This window comes from Capricornis sumatraensis, chromosome 20 (genome assembly GCF_032405125.1).
Source record: "Capricornis sumatraensis isolate serow.1 chromosome 20, serow.2, whole genome shotgun sequence".
Taxonomy (NCBI): domain Eukaryota; kingdom Metazoa; phylum Chordata; class Mammalia; order Artiodactyla; family Bovidae; genus Capricornis; species Capricornis sumatraensis.
This window is the reverse complement of record NC_091088.1, coordinates 53,296,320-53,316,962: the sequence shown is the minus strand read 5'-3', so window position 1 is coordinate 53,316,962 and position 20,643 is coordinate 53,296,320. Positions and strand designations below refer to the sequence as shown.

General features: G+C 51.7%; 1 protein-coding gene across 1 annotated transcript in view; it reads right to left on the bottom strand.

Moving 5' to 3' along the window:
* The window catches only part of SIPA1L3 (signal induced proliferation associated 1 like 3), a 106,062-nt gene extending 85,811 nt beyond the window's left edge, over positions 1-20,251 (bottom strand). The window contains exons 1-5 of the mRNA XM_068991757.1: positions 18,724-20,251; positions 14,817-14,947; positions 4,265-4,453; positions 3,284-3,458; positions 1,054-1,157 (exon numbers count right to left, since the gene is read on the bottom strand). Of these exons, the coding sequence (XP_068847858.1) occupies positions 1,054-1,157; positions 3,284-3,458; positions 4,265-4,453; positions 14,817-14,947; positions 18,724-20,251 (2,127 nt within the window). The remainder of the gene's footprint in view (positions 1-1,053; positions 1,158-3,283; positions 3,459-4,264; positions 4,454-14,816; positions 14,948-18,723) is intronic.
* Between the last annotated feature and the right edge of the window lie 392 nt (positions 20,252-20,643).

The window sequence follows — 20,643 nt, the reverse complement described above, 5'->3', positions numbered from 1 at the left end:
CTGCTGGCACGCAGCAGCTGTTGTGCCCACCTAGCACCTCCTCCTCCTCCAGGCAGCCGTGTCCATCCCCTTTGGGAAAGCACCTCCCACTGGCCCTCTCAGGGGTGGGCACATGCTTCAGGTTTGGCCACTCTATTCTATCCCTGCCCTGGGCCTGGCAAGTGGGTGGTGCAATGAGATTCAGCCCGGAAACATTTCTGGGACACTTGCAAGGTAGAGCTCTCTTTCTCCTGAGGGAGCTAAGCTGGTGGGATGTAAGGTGAGGGCTGCCACTCCTTGGGAAGGTCTGTGAATACAACCACTAAGAATAAAAGCAGAGGTGAGAAATGGGAAGAACTCCTGACACTGTCTGAGCCCCTGGATCCAGCCATACCTAAAGCCAGCCCTCTCCCAGCACTTGACAACTGTTGTTCAGTCGCTCAGTCATGTCTGACTCTTTGCGACCCCATGGACTGCAGCATGCCCAGGCTTCCCTGTCCTTCACCATCTCCCGGAGCTTGCTCAAATTCCTGTCCACTGAGTCAGTGATGCCATCCAACCATCTCACCCTCTGTCACCCCCTTCTCCTCCTGCCCTCAGTCTTTCCCAGAATCAGGGTCTTTTCAATGAGTTAGCTCTTTGTATCAGGTGGCCAAAGTATTGGAATTATACTTGGGAATTATATAACTTGGTAAATCTCATTTTTCGCTTTTACTCATTCGATTTGTACTCTGTCACTTGCAGTCAAAATAATGTTGACTGATTCACTTGGGTCTTCCCCAGAGGACCCCTGATGACTCAAGAGACCCTTGAGAGAAGCTGGGGTAGCAGGGTGGCCAAGGAATAGCCAGAACAAAAAAGTGACACTGAATGACACCTGATCTAGTCTCCAAGCCCCAGGTGATGAGACCGTGGTAGAGAGGGTCTCCAGGGCTGAAGGCCTCCACCTGCTGCCTGAGGAGAGCCGGTGCCGGGCCAGCAGCCAGCCAAAGGTCGTGGGGAGGGAAGCTGCCTTGGGTTCAGCTGTGCATCAACCGGAAGTCACTTGGAGCCCCCACCCTGGGCCCCACTGACCTGCTGCCTGTTGTTGGGGGTGTACGGGAGCAGGGTGGAGACGTGGAACATGATCTCGTAGTCCTGGTACGTTGTGTAGAGGGAGTGGGTTCCCGTGGAGTCGGCTGAAACAGAAACACCAGTTAAGCACCACGTCTCCAAAACCTCTGGGCTCCTGCCATGTCCCACACGCCATCTGTGTTAGTTTTTAAGTTGATGTTTTCATTTAACTTCACCCTTTAAAGCTCAGTAAATTTAGAGATGTGCCTGGTGGTCCGGTAATTAAGACTCTGTCCTTCCAATGCAAGGCATGTGGGTTTGATCCTTGGTTGGGGAACTAAGATCCCACATGTCACACAGCTACAATAACAACAACAGCAACAACAATAAAATTTCAGTAAATTAAGATAAAAAGGAAATCTTATATTAAGCACCCACCAGACTGGTAAACCTTTCAAAGTCTGACAGTGCCAAGGGCTGGTGAGGGTGTGGAGCAACCAGAACCCTTTATGCGGCTGGTGAGGTGTGTAAATTGGTACAATCATTTCGGAAAACTTTAGTAATAGTTACTGAACCTGAAGACAGGCTTCACTGATGACCCAAGCGCTTTATCTCCTAGGATCACAGCCTAGAGAAATCATACACGAGTGCCCCAGGATACGGGTACAACTAGTCTCAATATGTCAGTCCCAGGGATAAACAATTCATACGGTGGAAAAATACACAGCCATGAAAATGAATGAGTCACAGCCACCACATGGGCAAATCCTACAAATGCAATGTGGAACGAAAGATGCCGGACACAAAGAAGCACAAACTGTATAATTCCATTCACTTAATATCCCCAAACAAGCAAAATGGATTCTATTACTTAGAGATGCATATACAGATTGCCAAACTATGAAGAAGGAACTGATAATCCCGAGTATAAAGACACTTTCTTCTCTAACGGCAGGGTGTTATGACCAGGGAGAAACCCACCTGACTGTGGACTCCAAGGGGGAAACTGAGGCACACGGATGGAGTGACTCACCCCAGGGCTTACACACTGCAGTGAGTGGTGGGGCTTGAACTGGAACTCAAGACTATCTGACTCCAGAGTGTTTTCTTTTTTTAAAAATTTTTGGACATGCCATGCACTGTTCTTTTTTGTTGTTTTCTGGGCCACCTGGCATGTGGGATCTTAGTTCCCCAATCAGGGATTGAACCCGGGGCCCCTGCACTGGAAGTGTGGAGTCAGAGCCAGTGAACCATGGGAAGTTTCCAGAATGTTTTCTTAATAGTATTCAATGATGCCTCTTATGAGTTTCAAAATTCTCATAGGAAAGACACCCAAATCACTAATCTTTAGCAGTAAAGGTCCTGCGTGTAAGGCCCCTGCTGGCCTCCCTCAGTTCATCCTTCCCATTTATTCCCTGAAGCCTTGGGCCCTCAGGGCTTTCCCATGTGCTGTTTCTTTTTCTTGGAACACACTTCTTGTTCCTTCTTTGTCTATTTTATTCCAACTCACCCCTCTCAGGTCACACTGTTGTCCAGGCCTGCGCCCGATACAAGGTCAGGTTCCCCACATTTTCTTCTATCACCTTGAGTCGCTCCTTCCTGTCCAGGCAGGACACCAGGAGCTGGTTTCCACTCCACGTCTCAGGGAACCCCCAAGCTGCGCTGCGACTCACTCCAGGGTGTCACACTCACCCCGGAGGCCTATGCCTTGGCCCCTTAGGACCCCAGCTTTACTTACTTGCAGGTGCGAGGGAAGCAGCAATAGAACAGACCAAGGAATGTCTGTTCTTGTGGGCTCACATCCCAGGGGATAAGCTGTGACAGGTGAAGTCACTGAAGCCATGGCTGGCCAGCACCAGGGCCAGGTGACCTCCAGCTGGCTGCGATCTGGGAGACTGGCCAGGAGTACTGTGTTCCCTGGGGTCCTCGGGCACACTGGGCACCATGCAGGTGTCTGTGGCTGTGACCCCTTCAGGACCCACCCGGGCATGCACGTGCTCGGGATCTCAGAGCATGTGTCTGGGAGCGCAGGCACTGAGACACACAGCAGGACAATCTTCAGGCTTTAACAGAATATGCAACACTCTTATCCAGAGTGCCTGCACCACCCACACTGTCATCAGCCGAGTCCTCGAATGCCCGCTGCCCTGCGTCCTCCCCAGGGTATCACCGGGCCTTTGGACCGTAGGCCCATGGGATAAGTGGGCTGGTTAGGGCTCCCCCCGCCAGGCCACCCACTGCGGCCACTTACTCTTGACGTCCAGCTGGGCGGCGTACTTGGTGAAGCCCTTCAGGCAGACCTTCTCCCCGATGAGGGAGAGGAACTCTTCGAAGGCTGGGCCGGCCTCCTCGTTGTTGTACATCTCCTCCTCCGAGCTCTGGCCGGCCTTGCAGTAGAGGATGCCCACTTTGTGCTTCCGGCAGAGCTGCAGAGGTGAGAGTGGCGTCAGGGAGGCAGGCCAGGCAGAGACGGAGGAGGGCGCGGGACAGAGGGGGCTCTCCCTGGCTGCTGGGGTTACGTGGAGGTTCAGGGCCGCAGCCGGAGAAGAAAAGAGGTGTGGGGGCATGTCCCGGCCGTCCCTCTCCCTCTCCGAGTTTCCAGAGGGGCACTGCAAGGGGCGCCACCACCACGCCCAGGCTTTCTACACAAGGGTGGAGGGTGGCGCTCTCTCAAGGGAAAGACGGCCACCCTGGCCCGCTTCCCACAGTAGGTGGGCTGGAACTGGCTAGGGTTCTGCACAAGGCCATTCTGGAGGGCTCAGTGGGGTCTACGTTACTTCTTGGGGGGCGAGCCCTGGTAGCCATGTTTGCTTTATGTGTCCCTGATGCCCTGGTCACTGGACCACGGACAGTCACGTGACCTAAGCGTGGGGCCGGGAGAGGCTCTTCTGGGACTGAGGGTCAGCTAGCCGGGGCCGGTACAAGGCTCTCATCCTAATAGCACCTTTGGGAGCTGTGGGAGGTAGTATGCAGTGAGGGAGTGGAAACACTGACACACATGGGGACCCGGTGGCTGCCTCAGTTCTAGACTATCTCCCTTGGGAGCCCCAGCAGTCACATGCCGGCTCCTGGCAGCCCTAGAACTTGATAGAAGGTTCCTCCTCTAACTGGAACTAGCCTGAGTGGGTTTCTGTTCTTTGGAGGAAAAGAAAAAGTGAGACGGAAGAGAGTTGGGCAGTGGGGCTGCAGGCTGCTGCCCCTGCACCTCCACCCATCCCAGGCCCCGGCTTACCCCTTGCTCGTCGAGCTTCAGCAGCTGCTCCGTCACCTTGGGAGTGTTGAGAGCCAGGCGCAGGCAGTGGATGTTGAGCTCAGGGATGACATACTCCAGGGCGTCCCGAAGGGGCAGGCCCCGCCCAGTCCCGTGCTTCATGGCGGTGGGTGTGGCATCCTCCAGGATGGAGCCCCGCAAGGTGGTGAGCTGCTCCAGGGAGAAGGGGGGGAGACGAGGCTCTCAGGATGCGGAAAGGAAGGAGAGAGGGCCCACGAGGCTGTTCCGTTCTCACAGCAACATGTGTGATGGTCAGAAGCTTGGACTCTGGGGCTGGAAAGCACTGGGTCTGAAAGAACTTGAACTTGCTGCCCCTTGGCTGTGAGATCTTGACCAAGTGACTTCCTATCGCTCCACCTCAGCTCCCAGGGAGTGTTGGGACAGTGGATGGAACAGCCTTTGTTTGTTCAATAAATATTGTCCCAGCGCCCTCTTTAGCGTGGTGAAAAAACAAAGACCCCTGTCTTCCTGGAGCTGATACGCAGGTGGGGAGGTGGATTGTGTCAGGTAATAACAGGTACAGTGAATAAAATGGGGACTACAACGTCGGCATGCTAACAGACACTTTCACTGTCGTTATCACAGTAATACATGCACACGCATTACTTAATGTGTATTTCGTTGCTCACTCATGTCCAACTCTTTGAGACACCATGGACTGTAGACCACCAGGTTCCTCGGTCTATGGAATTCTCCAGGCAAGAAAACTGGAGTTGGTAGTCATTCCCTTCTCCAGGGGATCTTCCTGACCCAGGGATCGAACCCGAGTCTCCTGCATCGCAGGCGGATTCTTTACCGTCTGAGCCACCAGGGAAGTCTATTACCACACACTCAGGTAAAACACCTGCCTGCCCCAGACACCAGTACCATCGTGGGTCTTGAACTGTAGCACTGGTTTCCTGTCAAAATCACCACCAATGGCTCTGACTCAGCTGGTTGGTGGTGGGGCCCAGGCTTGTATGTATGTATGTAGTATACACACACTTACATATCTGTATATTTACATACCTATTCTTTTTTAATACTTCTCAGGAAATTCTGATGTGCAGTCATATTTTAAAACCTTTACTTAGTGGAAAAGGAAATGGCAATCCACTCCAGTATTCTTGCCTGGGAAATCCCATGGACAGAGAGGAGCCTGATGGGCTACAATCCATGGGATCACAGAAGACTCAGGTATGACTTAGCAACTAAACAACAATTTTTTAAAAAGCTGAAAACACAATACTACAGAAAGAAATATGTTAGTGTTGTTTTAGCAGGTTGCAGAGCTGAACTGATATTGAGCAGGCTGCAGAGCAGGTTGCAATTTATACTGCAGCTGAATTATATGAGAATCCTACATGGTCTTCACTATCTTTATCTTTCTAGTAGAAGCAACATGACACAGAGGTTAAGAGCGTGGACTCGGGACTCCAACTGCCCAGGCTCAGATTCTAGCACGAGGCATGCACTCAACCTCTCCGTGCCTATAAAAAAGAAGTGCTAATAACAATATGTTAGGATTGCTTTGAGGTGTACATGAGTTAATATTTTTGAAGTCCTTAGAATAAGTGTTTGAGACACAGGAAGAGCTCCATGTTAGATACTATCATCATTATAATTTTTATTTTTTGAACTGTGCTGCAAAATGAATAAATAAAAGGTTGGCTACCAGCATTCACCCCTCACTTCGCTGCTGCAGCACCTTGCTTTGGTCAGGTTGTCCATTTTTCCACAAGTGATTTGGATCTGGCCCACTGCCTGCCATGTTTTACATTTCTAAATGGTTGAAAAATTAACATCGTGTGAGGTGAAAAGTATATGATATTCAAACTAGTGTCCATAAAGTCAAGTTTTGTTAGAATACTAATAAAAAAACACTTGTTTTACCTGTGGCTGCCTGCACACTACATTAGCAGAGTTCAATAGTCTGCAGAAGACCATATGCCCCATAGAACCTAAGACAGTTACTATCTGGCACTTTACAAACTTAAGCTTTCTTAGAGCTGAAAGCATCGTGGCCAATACACAGGTGTTCCAGAAATGATGAATACGGCAGTTTCTGGGTTGATGCTGTTGTTCAGCCACTCAGTCGTGTCTGACTCTGTGACCCCACGGACTGCAGCACGCCCAGGCTCCCCTGTCTTTCACCATCTCCCGGAGTTTGCTCCAACTCATGTCCACTGAGTCCATGTTGCCATCTAACCATCTCATCCTCTGTCGCCCCCTTCTCCTGCCCTCAGCCTTTCTCAGCACCAGGGGCTTTTCCCTGGTGGGTAGGTGGCGGTTTCTTGCTATATCTTTGTTATGTGCATTATATTTACGTGTTATGAAACTAAGCATTTGAAGCTTTTTTCCAAAGATACATGTTTTATCTGGACTGTCATAACAAATATCCTGATGGAATGTAACAGTAAATTATGAAATACACACTGTCTAAATTGCTTAACAAAATAAAACCTTTAGTCAAGCCAATCACGGCCATCGCGTTCTCCTTCCCCAGAGGCTGCGTTCCAAGTTTCTCCTACAGGTGGCCACATGACTAGATCCAGGCCTTGAAATGAGAAGGAAATTCAGCTTGGGGAAGACATCTGTGGCAGATTATCTTTCCTGGTAAAGATTTTCTTCCCTGGTTTAAAAAGCCCCTTTCCACCTGCTCATTTTTTTCTAAAGACGCTGGTATGAGGATAAGATGTCTGGAGCTGCGACAGCCACCCTGGGATCATTAGGAATGAGACAACAACAAAATCACATAGAAGTCAGTCCCTGCCACTTCCTACCTCCAGATTTCCTGTTAGATAATTAAAATAACCCGTATTTGTTTTAGCTATAGTCATCTTTTCTGTTACTTTGCAGACAAAGTAATTTCTAACAGATCTATCAATAACAAGTCACATTTACGAAAGCACAGTTCAACTGCACTGTATTCAGGCATAATAGTAGTTGTAACTTCTAGTATATGTGTCGGTCTGTTGGGGGAGGGGAATGTTACTATCTCCCTTTTACTGATAAGAAAACTGAAGCTCTAAGATGCTAGGTGCCTTATCCAAGGTCACCACAGCTAAGAGGCTGAACCAGGATTCCACCCTAGGTGTGACGTCTCCAGAGCTCATGATTTTTCTCTTTGAGTAATTTTTTCCCTCTGAAATATAATGTACTCCAGAAGAGTACACCACACATGTAAGTGCAGCTTGAGGAATTAGCACAGAGTGAATATCTAGGTAATCACCAACCAGATGAAGAAACACATTACCAGTCTCCAAAACACTCTTTTGTGTCCCTTTTCACCTCCCTAAAAGCAACCCTAGGCATCCCTAGTGGCTCAGTGGGAAAGACTTCACCTGCCAGTGTGCCAGACGCAGGTTTGATCCCTGGGTCAGGAAGATCCCCTGGAGAAGGAAACGGCAACCCACCCCAGCATTCTTGCCTGGAGAATCGCATGGACAGAGGAGTCTGGCAGGCTATAGTGCATGCATGGGGCTGCAGAGTCAGGGACCACGCAGTGACTAAACAAGAACAAGAGCGATCCTATCCTAATTCTTCGCACCATGATTTATTTCTGCCCGCTTCTGAGCTTCATGTGTTTATATTCATTTCTATCTGGCCTCTTTCTCACAATGCCACAGCTATGAGATGGGACCAGGTTGTTGCAAGAGGCTGCCGTCTCTACCACAATGGATTTAATCCATCCTACTGCTGATAAGCGTGGAAGCTGCTTCCAGTGTTTGACAACTGCGAAGAGTGTTGTTAGGAACAGTCACAGAAGCACCTCTCAGAGCACATGAACACATTTGCGTCTGGGTTTATACCTAGGAGAGGAACTGCTGAGTCACCAGGCATGTTAATTTTCACTTTTATGGAACTGCCAAGCAGTTTTCCCAGCGGCTGTGCCCATTTACACACGGCAGCCCTGTCTGAGACCCCTGCTGCACGTCCTCACTGACTCTAGCTCAGGCTCCCACCCACAGAGCGCTGCTGGCCACCGGGCTCGCCATGTCCTGGGCGCGGCACCGCAGCTCTGGTGCCATTGCAAGATGACTCCCCGGTCTACAGCAGGACAGGGAAAGAATCCTCCCCCGAGGGGACTGCTGTGGCCCCGGAAACACACGTGGGGCTGCAGTTTAAGAGACTGAGGCGGCTCAGCGTTACTGGAAAAACACGCTCACCCTCAGTCAACAGACGCCGAGAGACAGCAAAAAGAACATGTCACAACATTGCCTCTAAACACACAGCCTGCCCTTGCCAAACAGGACCTGGGCAAGAGGCATGCGTGGAAAGGAGATGATCTCATGGTTGGGAGTTCCCAGTTATAAACAAACAACTCTCTTATCATAGGCAGGATAGTCTTGAAATAGATCATGAAAAGCCATGATATGGATGCTTTGCTCTGTCAATCTGGGTGGCCCTGGGATTGTGAATTTCCACTCATGGACCCACAGGATCAGTGCCTTTGAATCCTGCAGACACTGTCCCACAGCACCCTCTGCTGGAGACAAGAGACAGTGTGGACCAGAAGTCCTCGTTTTCTTCCGCACTGGAGACAGGTGGCCTACCGTCACATTTTTGGCTCTGAAGACTTGACCAAAAGCCACCAGTTGAAAAGCTCCCAGATTGTACTTCTCTGCTAGGGATGATAAGTAGGGCACTGGCAGGCTGCAACGTGCAGCCACCTCCGCCCTCCACCTGGTCCTGTCCTACCTGGACTGACAGCAGCCTTCTCCTGGTCTCCCTGGTCTCCACCTGACTCCAATCCATTCTTACCGCAGCTGCTTGAGTCAGATCATGTCTCTCCTCTGTGCAGAAGGCGCTGACAGCAGTCCATCTCTCTCCCAATAAAATCTACACTCATCACTCGGCCTGCAACACCCTTCATGACACCTGGCATCATCTCACTGGGCTGTTAAAGGGCCTCAGGGCCACGCCAGCAAGGAGGTTCCCACCCGTGCAGGCTGTTCTCCATCAGCCTCCAACTCAGATGCACCCCTGCCTTCCTCCGTGCTGGTCCACTCTCCTGCAGTTCTTTCCGGGAGGTCCCTTGGGAATCGGTCTGCCTTGGTTCAAATCTTGGCTCTCCCCCTCTTCCAGCTGTGTGACTCTGGCAAGCTGCTGAATTTCTCTGTGCCTTTTACCGATAAAATGGGGAATAACAGCGCCTGCCAAAAAGGGTTGTAAAGATTCAATACAAAGGGCTTCCCTGGTGGCTCAGAGGTAAAGAATTCGCCTGCCGATGCAGGAGACGGGGGTTCAGTCTCTGATCCCAGAGGCTCCCACATGCCTCAGACCAACTAAGCCCGTGTGCCACAACTACTGAGCCTGTGCTCTAGAGCCCAGGAACCGCAACAAGAGAAGCCATCACAATGAGGAGCCTGTGCACCACAACCAGAGAAAGGCTGAAAGCCCCAGTGAAGACCCGGCACAGTCAAAAAAATAAATTCAATAAGAAAAATTTATACAGTGCTTATTACCATCTATCTGCACAAAGTGAGCACTCAATACGTTAGGTGTTGTCACAGTACACAAATGTATTTACACAAAGCCACATGTGTTGTTAAAAATGTAAAGAAAATTTAACCTTATTAGGAAGCTACAGTTTGTTTTTTCCCCTCACTTAACAGTATGTTCTGGAGATAACATCACACCAACAGAGGTACCCCCTGAACACAAGTGAGGTCCCAAATGAGCTTCACTACTACCCTTGTTTTCTGCACTTAATAGAAGATTCTTCCTTTTTTACTGTGTATACATTTAAATTCTCTTTAAATTCTTAATGAGTGACTGTTACTTTTTTCAATAAAGAATGAAAAAGAATCCAAACCTCTAACCCTAACAAAACTAAGGCTGTCAAAAGCTCATGTTTGGGAGCCAAAGGGAACCCACTGGGCCAGGGAGCCCCTGGCTGCTGGCAGTCCCCGTGTCCTGCCAGCCAGGGGCTCAGGGCAGGGCTGCCCTGGCCTGGACCTGGAGCTTGTCCTTTCTAGGCTCAGGGTGGGTGAGGCTGACGCTCTGGTGTGCAGTACCGAAGCCCAGCTCCAGTCTGTTCCCGCCCTGGCGGGAAGCTTGGCGCTGCCAACGCTCCCGTCCCATCTGCTGGGAGACGTGGGCCCACTCTGTCTCCCTGGTGGCTGGGGGCGGCCATCTGGGGCGGGCCAGCCAGCTGGCTTGGAAAACAGCCTGGGCCCCTCGCTCTGGCCCCCAAGACACAAGTGAGTGACAGGAGAAAGACAGAACTCTGTCCATGAGCTTGACCTTCACTCCCCAGCACGGCCCTCTGACCTCTCGGCAAAGAGCGACAGCCACAACCTCAGCGTCATCACAGCACCTTCCACTCAGAGACACTCGCTGCCCAGCAGCCGTGTGCTCCCAGCTCGCGTGCGCCACTCCAGGGGAGCCTTCCCGCCTTTCCTGGAGACAGCACACAGACAGTACAGGTCTATCTTATGGATGAAGAAATGGAGGCGTCCAGGGGCAAAGCCATCTGCCTAAGGCCACAAGGCTGGTGAGTGGCAGAGCTCAACCGAACCCCAGGCTGTCTGGTCACAGGGCCAGGATTCAAACTCAGCCCTAGAGTGAGTGGCTAGAGGTTAAGAGCATGGGCTGGAGACGCAGGCAGTCTGGGTTCCTGTCCTGGCTCTGCCACTGTGGACCCTGACAAGTGATTATCTGCCTAGGCCTCGAGAATCTTCATCTGTGGAATGGGGACCATGGAACCCACATCCAGGGACTACTGAGAGGCTGTGAAAGGTCAATGAATATAAAACACTTGGCACAGCACATATCAGGAATATGCACTAAAAGTGTTAACCACTTCTATGACTATTGTCCTTTCTACTTTTGGGTTATATGACTCCTCTGCTGCCACGGCAGGAAGGGCCTTTGCTTGTTTTTTTTAAAATTAAAATATATACTTATTTGGCTGTGTTGGCTCTTAGTTGTGGCATGTGGGATCTAGTTCCCTGACCAGGGATCAAACCCAGGCTCCCTGCATTGGGAGTGTGGAGTCTTCGCCACTGGACCACCAGGGAAGTCCCAGGAAGGGCCTTTGGAAGGAGCAATGGAACCCTTGCTGGCCTCTGCCCCTTTCTCCCGATGACAAGGTCCTCAGGCCTGAGTGTCCAACAGGCAGCTCTGTGAGGGGCTGGGCCCACGACTGAATACCCATGTGGCCTGCACATGTGTGAGGTCAGAGAAAGGCCCATCTGTGGCTGTGAATCTCACGCTGGGCCAGAACTAACAGGGCTGGTTGGAATGTGACAAAGGGATGGGAAACTGAGACGCCCGCCAAAGGCTAACTGTGGGCCCTCCCCAAGTGCCAGGCCCAGCAGTGCCCACTTTATGGGCAACCTCACCAAGCCTATGCCACAGTCCTGAGAGACAGGGATCCTACGGAGGGAATGGAAGCTCTGAGAGGAGTCGTCTAAGGTTTCACGACCACTAGGTGACTGTACCAGGCACTTTCTGCCTCAGGACTTTTGCACAGGTTGTTCCCTTCACCTGGAACATTCTTCCACATGTCCCCATGGCTCCTTCTCTCATCTTCTTTAGGCCCTTTACTCAAATGTCCTGAGTGACACCACCCTTGACTATCTGATCGAAACATCTTACCACGCCCACACTTATCTCTTCCTTGCTTTCTGTTCCACCTTGTCAGCATATGCCACAGTGCATAATTCGCTAGGCCATCTATGTACTGTCTGCCTTCCCCAGACATAAGCATCTCTGCTGTATTTACTGCAGTTTCCTCAGTGCCCAGCGCAGGTCTGGCTGGTGGTGCTGAGTAAATCTCTGTCAAGGGGAGAATTCCACACCTGTGTCCCTGAGCTCCAAGGACCTTTTCCAGCCTGGGGTGGCTCAGAGACTAGTTTTTATGGGTATTGTGGGTGGGAAGTGTGTGGAAGTAAGCATAATCCAGTAAAGGCACCAAGTCGGTTTCAAACCTACTGAATAGGAACCACAGAAAAATGTTACACCCTGACCTAGCATCTCCACGACTCTCAGTGTGCACAACCAATTCTGGGGGAATTTCCTGGTGGTCCAGTGGTTAGGATTCTGTGCTTTCACTACTGAGGCTTGGGTTCGACCCCTGGTCAGAGAACTAAGATCCTGCAAGCCACAGAGCATGGCCAAAAAATCCCAAAAATCAAAACAAAAGAACAAACAAAAAAAAGCAAAGTCTGGTACATTAAAAAAATAATCATCTATATGTTCTGTCTTCATGAAAAAAAAAAAAAACAACAACACAATAAAACGCTGGCATGAAACTGAGGTCATAACTCATGAATGGGTCCAATGTACATACAGCCTGAGCTGAGTCAGAGGAACCCGAGGCAGCCGAGGGGTGGCCGGGGCATGAGCTGACACCTTGCCCTGTCACCCACTGAGGGTGCTCTGGGCAAATCCCCTACCCTGACTGTGCCTGTTTCATCATTACAATGAGAAGGATTATAGTGCCTTCACTGTACAACTGTCGTGACATTTAAGTGAGTGAATGCACATAACAAGTACAGAAAATGCCTGACACGCAGTGTGAAGTGAACCTGCAATGTAACAGCAGCCGCAATATTATTTATTAGTGTATGATTGCTGCTGTCACCTCACCTGGCCGCTCCCCATATGTCAAACACTCTGACGCAGGGCGAGCTGTCACCTCACATTCTGCCCTGGCGCTCATCTGGCCAGAAAGGCAGGGCAGGGGGTGGTGCTAGGGAGACAGGGGGATGGGGACCACCTGCGGGATGGATGCCAAGTTTTGGGGGCTGCCTCCCCTGCGTTGCCACAAAGCCTGTGTGTCCTCTCATTCCCCCTCAGCAGGAAGGTCTTCGTGAGGAGATGGGGCCGTGGCCCTCAGTGCAGCATCTGCCGTCTGGACGAGGTCCAGGTTTGGCCGGCCCCACAGCCAAACTCCCTGGCAGCGGCTGCCTGCTGGTCCCCATGTCTGCCAGGAGCAAGGGGGATGGGGTAATGCATGCGGGGAGGGAGATCAACTTTGGGGGTCTGCCCAGCTGATGTGCATGCTAAGTCGCTTCAGTCATGTCTGACTCTTTGCAACCCCATGGACTGCAGCCCGCCAGGCCCCTCTGTCCATGGGATTCTCCCAGCAAGAATACTGGAGTGGGCTGCCATGCCTTCCTCCCGGGGATCTTTCTGACTCAAGGGATTGAATCTGCGTCTCTCATGTCTCCTGCACCGGCAGGCAGATTCTTTACCACTAGCGCCACCTGGGAAGCCCAGCTGATGATTGCCTCTTTTCTGGAAAGTCTTCCTTTGGGTCTTTTGGAAGTCTCCATCGTTTGTGCTGGCCTAGCTCCCTCTCCTTTTGCTGAGGAACTGCCTCTCAAGCACCGCCAGGTGGCTCTGACAGAACCATCAGTCACAGTGCCCTGCCTGGCCCTGGACCCAGGGTGGAGCATTCCTCTACCATCCCTGATGACAGTGACTGGCCTGGGGCACGGGCGTGTGATCCATGCAGAGCCAATCAGAGTTCTTCCCAGAGCTCCAGCAGGCAAGAATGTGGAGGAGAAAGTATAAAGATGTGGAAGACTCGAGCAGCTGGTCTGTTTGCAGAAGAGAATGACAACCCACAATGCAAAAAGCGGCAGAGCCAGCTGAGTGCAAGAGACAGCAAGACAGAGCTCTGGTGACATCATTTGAGTGCCTGGATCCAGCTATGCCTGAAGCCAGCCCTACCCCTGGACTTGCAGTTTCATGGGCCAATGACTTCTACTTCTGGCTTAAAGCAGGCAAAAACTGGGACTAAGACTCAGCCCTTCTAATGCTGGGGGCTTGGATTTCACTCCTGGTTAGGGAATCAGATCCCACATGCTGTAACTAAGAGTTCGCATGCCACAAGTAAAGATCTCGCAAGCTCCAACGAGCCTGGCAGGTTCCTCTGTCTATGAGAGCCAAACTAAAACAAACAAACAAACAAAAAACCCCAGACAGTAGATTATCTGCCACTTAAAACTTAAGAGACCTAATCACACAGAGTGTCCTGAACAGGCCTCGTTCCTTAGCCACAGCTGACGACGTTTATTCCAGGGGAAGACTTGGACCAAGCCGGGACAAGGGGCTCCTCTATTCTGAATAGAAGGAGCAGGGCTGGGATGTTTTGAGCCCATCAACAGCAGTGCCCGCTCCTAAGAGTCCCCAGTTCCTACCCTGCCTGAGACCTGTGGCCTTCATTTACCTTTCCACTCTGCAGGACACCTCACGATCCTGAAAGAATCGCCTGCAGTTCTTCCTTTATTTTTTATGCTCACCACTTTCAACCTTTTGCAAATATCAGAATCCGGGGCTCTGCGGTCAGACCCACTGGATTCCAGTGTTGGCCACTGATTCATACCTGTCTCGGAGTCTTAGTCTTCTCGTCTGTAAAATGGGGGGACTGACGTGATGGCTCTTGTGAGGCTGTGGGAAGGATTACAGGAGCTGAAGCAGGGGCAGCGCTTGCTCACAGAACCAGATACCGAGTAGGGGCTCAGCAATGTGAGTGGCTGTGGCGTTATGTCACAGGAACGTGAGCGACTGCACCTACCTCTCGGGTCCGGAAGATGATCCTGTACTGGTACTGAGGCCCGTGGTCCTTGTGGTCCTCCAGCTTCTCTCGCTTGATGCTCACGGCCACTGGCCCTAGCTTCTCGTCCACCCCGAAGTAATTGGCGTGTTCTGAGAAGGAAGAGCAAGGAAGTTCAGAGCCAGCTCTCTGGGAAGGAGGGGTGATGTCCCACGGCAGGCCTGCTGAGGGGACAGTCAGGGAAGGCTCTTGTGTGCCCTGTGGGGTCCTGGTCACACAAACTTCATGCCTGGTCGCAGCCACACTAGATGGAGAGACCATGAGAGGTCAAGCCTACCTTACTGTACCTTCTTGCAGTCACAGAAGTTTCCTGAGTCTCCATGTTCTCATCTAGGAAAAAGGGGGCCCTAGTGCTACCTGCAATTCATAAGAGGTGATGTGAGAGTGAACTGAAGCTACAAATAAAAAAACGCTTAGTGCGGTGCCTGCCTTGGAATAAACTTAGTCTCTCGTGATTATCTCGTATTTGCAAATGCTCAGCGGCTTAGCTGCCAATTAGCCCTTGTGAAGCAGTTACAATTCTAGTCTAAAAAAAAAAAAAATAAGATTGTAGACTAAAGTGTCTTCTGCTTGGCTGAAATTCGGGCCCTGGACTCATTACATGTGGCCCACGTCACTCGACAGCATTCTCATTAGTAGAGTGGGATCAGGAAGGACAGATTCACATCTCAGCATGACTGTGAGGATTAAATAGGTTAGTAAGTGGGGAGCACAGAGCCAGGCACAGAGGGAGCAAGTGAGATGTGTTGGCTATTACTACCCGCAGGGCATGACGTTCATCACAGAACAGGACCACAACTCAAGTCCCTAAGCATCACCTGTATTTAGCCATGCTCCCATAGATGTAGGAAACTTCAGCACTACTCTTTTTTTCCTTATGGTGACTGAGCCTTTAACGAGTCATGGAGGAACTCATTTGTTCTCTCTCTGAAATGACAGCTGTCTGTGCTTTAAAAAAAAAAAAAAAAAGCTGCTGTCTTACAACCTTTCCAGGCAAACAGTTCTTCCTGGTGTCTAACCCAAGTATGTCCTGCTTCTGGTGCATGCCCACCAGCAGTCTGTCTCAACTTCAGTCCATGAAGCGGGCATCTATACACTGCCAGAAATTTCTTCCCACTCCAGTGCTTTCCATGTTTAAAAGAAGATTCCTAGTCTCATGAGATGCTCTTGGTGAATTAAAGGCTTATCTAAAGCTCAAATAACGTTAATTAATGGTCCCAATCAGAACAGCACCTGCAGTGGATTAGACAATCTCCCCAACTGGTCAAAGAACAGAATAAATGTGCTCCACAGATATCAATCTATCCCTGAAACATTGGCAGGGGCCATTCTGTTTTCCACCAATGCATACCCAGTACCCTTGAGGTCCTAGAATATACTAGGCACTCAATAAACACTGACCAATGACTAACATTTCTGAGCTTCCGGAGCTACAAAGAAATTATTTTTTGAAAGAAAACAGCTTCTTTTTAAAGCTCCATGATAAGTACTTACTACCTGCCTGATGAAGAACTGAGTGTTTTGATGTACAATATTCTTTGATCCTTACCACAGTCCTTCCGTGTAGGTATTTCTGTGCGCTAAATGAAATATGTGTTCTCTCCTGGTTAGGTAGAAAATTAATATAATATAAATGCAAAACCAGATTTTTTCAAATCCCCTCAATTCTGGCCACTAGGTTTGTAAATTTCAAAGACAGACCCTGTCAACTTCTCCCATGGGTTGTGGATTTGTTCATGTACTCCTGTAGCCGTATTAGTTTTTTATTTATATGCCCCTCAACCAGGTTACCAGGTACACAACTACTAGAGTTTCTTGGTAAATTTTTAGAAAATCTACTTGAAACAGTCCTTTCGGTTCTTCTAACAAATGCTGTTAGCCTTGAAGTCTATTTCGTGTGATACTGATGTTGCCTCACTGGCTTTCTCTTGATTAGCACTGTCTGAACTTCTTTTTTCATCCTTTAATTTCCAATCTCTGTGTCACTTTTTTTCTGGGCACAGGATACTGATACAATCATCTCTGTTCCTCACATGAGGACACAGAGTACAAGGGGTAAAATGTGTCATGTAGCTAATAAGCTATGAAACATACATGCCAAGCCCAAGGCTGAGTCCAACACTGGTGGAGGCCAGAGACTGTACTCTGGACAGAGGGATGACCCAGAGGGATGACATTAGTTGCATTTGACTAGGACACTGCTTTACAAAAAATTTTAAATTAGCTGTGGAGTACTAGCTGCCTATTCATTACCTATTCTTCCCTTCTTCTTAAGAGAAAACCTCTGTTCTTGGAGGAAGAAAAGAGAGAGGCTCTGTCTTACCAACATTTCCCAGCTTACCTTGCAGACTGGTGTGGCCAATAAACAGAAGCAGTTGGCTAGGACTTCTGAGAATGCTCTTCTTAAAAGGGGCTGACTTAATAAAAAGATAGGGGAGGGGTGCTGACTTGATCCTTTCCTCCTTCTCTTTGCCTGGAAACATGGATGTGATGGCTGGAACTCAGGCAGCCATCTTGAGCATCAGGAGATCACTCTGAGGGCTTGGAGGCTAATGCACTAAGGCTGGCATTCCATTGATGCTGAGCAACCATACTAGCCCTGAGGTGTACATCTCTAGACTTTTTTATGTGGAGAAAAATAATCTGTGTTGTTTAAGCCTGTTACTGGCAGTTACAAGCAATTCTGAATTGACATAGAAGAATCCATATTCAAAAAATCTGAATTTCAGGAGAATCTAGATAATTAGAAAGGATGGCAACACTGGGTTTGTCTACACTTCCTGGATGACAATAGTGAACCGGAGTTCCCCTCTGCACAGCCCCTGCCTGGTCTGCCTCCCTCTACTGTCTCCTGCCTGGCCTCTGTGGCTGCCTGGACTTGTGGTCTTTGCACTATGCTCTGTTGCGTCTGAGGATTGCCTCATCAGCATCAGTGAGTTTAACCATGTGTGATCCCCATGTTAACGCCCTCCAAACATCAGCAGCTCCACCTTCTGAGGGGATCCAGAATCTGCCTGCTTTCTCCTCACTCCTGGGCTCCCATCCTAGACTTGCCCATCACCATTTCCTGCCTGGACTATTGCAGTAGACTCCTTCTGGGTCTCCCTGATCCTCTGCCCCTACAGCTTCCTTCCCCAGAGGGAAGCTGTGAACACCTGAGTCACATCAAGCCCCTTTCCTGCTCAGTCTTCCTGTGGCTCCATTTCACTTGAGGTAAAAATGGGAGTCCTCACCATGGGTCACAAAATCCCATGTGATCTTGTCTCCTTTCAGCCTCCGTCCCGCACTCTGTCCTGGCAACACTGGCCTCTATCCTACTCCCCCAATATTCCAGGACTTTTGTACTTGTTTTCCATGCCAGGAACACCATCTCCAATCCCCACAAGGTTCCCTCCCTCACCTTCTTCAGCTCAGTACTCAAAAGGGACCCACCTAGAAAGTCCTCCCTGACCATTCCTTATTGAAAACGCAACACCTGGACACTGACACTGTTTTCCCGCCTCCCTAGTTTACTTTTCTCCACCGCACTTCCCACCTCATGACGCCTTATATACTTTAGATATTTATCTAGTATAATTGCTTGTCTTCCCCCATTAAAACACTGTATGCTAGGAAGACACAATTTTTGCGTTAAGCTGCTCAACACTGTATACCTTGACTCTACAAAGTGCCTGACACGCAGCTGAACGCAGCACTTATTTGCTAAATGCCTGTCTATTGTCTCCTGCAGCGCAAAGTGTGAAGCATGTGGCATGAGACGGGGCTCACTGAGTCCCCCAGCCCCTCTCTGCACCCTCTGTGCCAGGGCAGGACGAACACAGAATATGAAGGCGCAATGCCCCACCCGCCCGTCCACCCCCCACGTCACCTTTGCCCACGAAGTAGTCCTGATAGTAGCGGGCGCCCAGGTCCACGTGCTCGATGCTGTACTGTCGCGGGCGACTCTGCGTCCTCTGCTGCTCCTTGGGCACCTCCAGCACCGAGATGCTGGCGTTGGTGCGGTAGGCGCTCAGGGTGGGCTCCGGAGGGCGGACCTCGCCGCCGCCCCCACCTCCGCCGGGGGAGCCAGCGGCCGCCCGCGAAAAGCTCACGTTGCGCTCGCACTCGCCGCCAATCTCGTTGCGGAAGTGCGGGCAGCTGAGCAGCAGCTCGTTGCTGGTGTCGTCGCCCAGGTCTTGCTCCAGGTTCTCCTTGCAGTTCAGGTCCTCCGTGCTGGTGAAGGCGGGGTCCAGGCCACCGAGGCTGTGGGCCCGCGACGCCGTCAGGGACGCCATGGCCGAGGCGGCCGAGGCCCCGGTGGTCGTGTTCCGCCGCTGGGCCGTGGACGCCCGGTTGGCTGCCGCCTCATTGAGGTCGAACAGCATGCTCTGCACGTCGAAGTGGGCGAAGCTCTTCTGGCAGACCCACGGCCGGCTGGCCTCCGGGGGGCTCCGGCCGTCCTCGGCCTCCCCGGGGCACCGGGCCGCTTCGCCTTCGGCTCTGCTGCTCCGCAGCTTCCGGAAAATGGACGAGTCCACCTGGTCCCCACCGCCCAGGCCCCGCGAGGGCTTCTTGCGGGCCTTCTCCTTCTCTTTCAGGGGCTGCAGCGGCAGCAGGCTGTCCTTGGTGGGCTGCCCGTTGCGGGCCTCCCCCTTGGCTGCGCCGCCGCCCCCCGAGACGTGGGGACCGGGATCGGCCCGCAGGAGCTCGGTGAGGCTCGGGGTGCCCCGGGCCTCAGGTTGCTCACTGCGGAACTCGTTGAGGATGTCGAAGAAGCTCTGCTCGGGCACGCCCTGCACGTCGATGGAGGACGTGCTTCCGTACTCGCGGAAGAGCGGCAGCGCCCCCGTGTGGCGCGCCGCCCGGGGCTCCGCCGTGTCCTCCACGTCGCACTCGCTGAGGGTGATCTCGCTGCTGCTGCGGTTCCGCAGCGGGAGGAAGGCCCGGCCGGGGGACCGGGGCCACCCATCCTGGAACTCCACATCCTTAGACCGCCTCCTGGCGAGTCGGTGCAAGGCTTTGGACCCTGAGGAAGCCGGGGTAGGGGTACCGGCGGGGGGCTGTCCGTTCTGTTGTACGCTCCGCATGGCATGGGCCGCCTTCGTGGCCTTCGTGCCATCTGCGTCCAGGGAGGGGCTGGGGTTGTTCTGTTCTCTCAGGGCCTCCCGCTTGGGCGGCCAGTCGGCCACCCGGGCGCGCACGCCCATCTTGGGCATGGCAGGGGTGGTGGGGCTGGGGCGGGTGGGGGCGCTGACCGTGCTCTCGCCCACGGGCTGGGGCACGCTGCCGTTCTGCACCCAGAATCCCAAGGGAGCGTAGTCCCCTGTGTGCGGCCCGGGCAGGACATCGGCCGCCCTGGCCCCACAGCCGGCTGCCAGGTCCACACCATCACTGGGGATGGGCCGATAGGTGGTCATAGTCCACGGGCGCTGGAGTGCTGCTGGGCCCTGAAAGCTGTAGCCTAACTTTATGGGGTCCCCTGGCCCTCAGCCATTGTTCAGGGCCACCAGTCCTAGGATGAAGGATGCTGGCCCCTGAAGCCTGATGGGAAGGTTGTGAGCCTGTGGAGTCCAATTCTCCACCATCGCTGTGGACAGCAGTGCCTGGACAACCTCTCGAGGCAGGCACTGTCCCGGGGCCTCCAGACGGAGTGGGTCAGCGGGGCAGAGAGAGCAGCAGTTGTGTGTGAAGGCTGGCGGGCTGCAGGGCCGCCTTCCCTGCCATGCTGAAAAGGGAGAAAAGACAGAAGTGAGATGTGAGGTTACTGCTGCCACAGAATGACTTATTTTTTTCAACTTTACTTATTAAA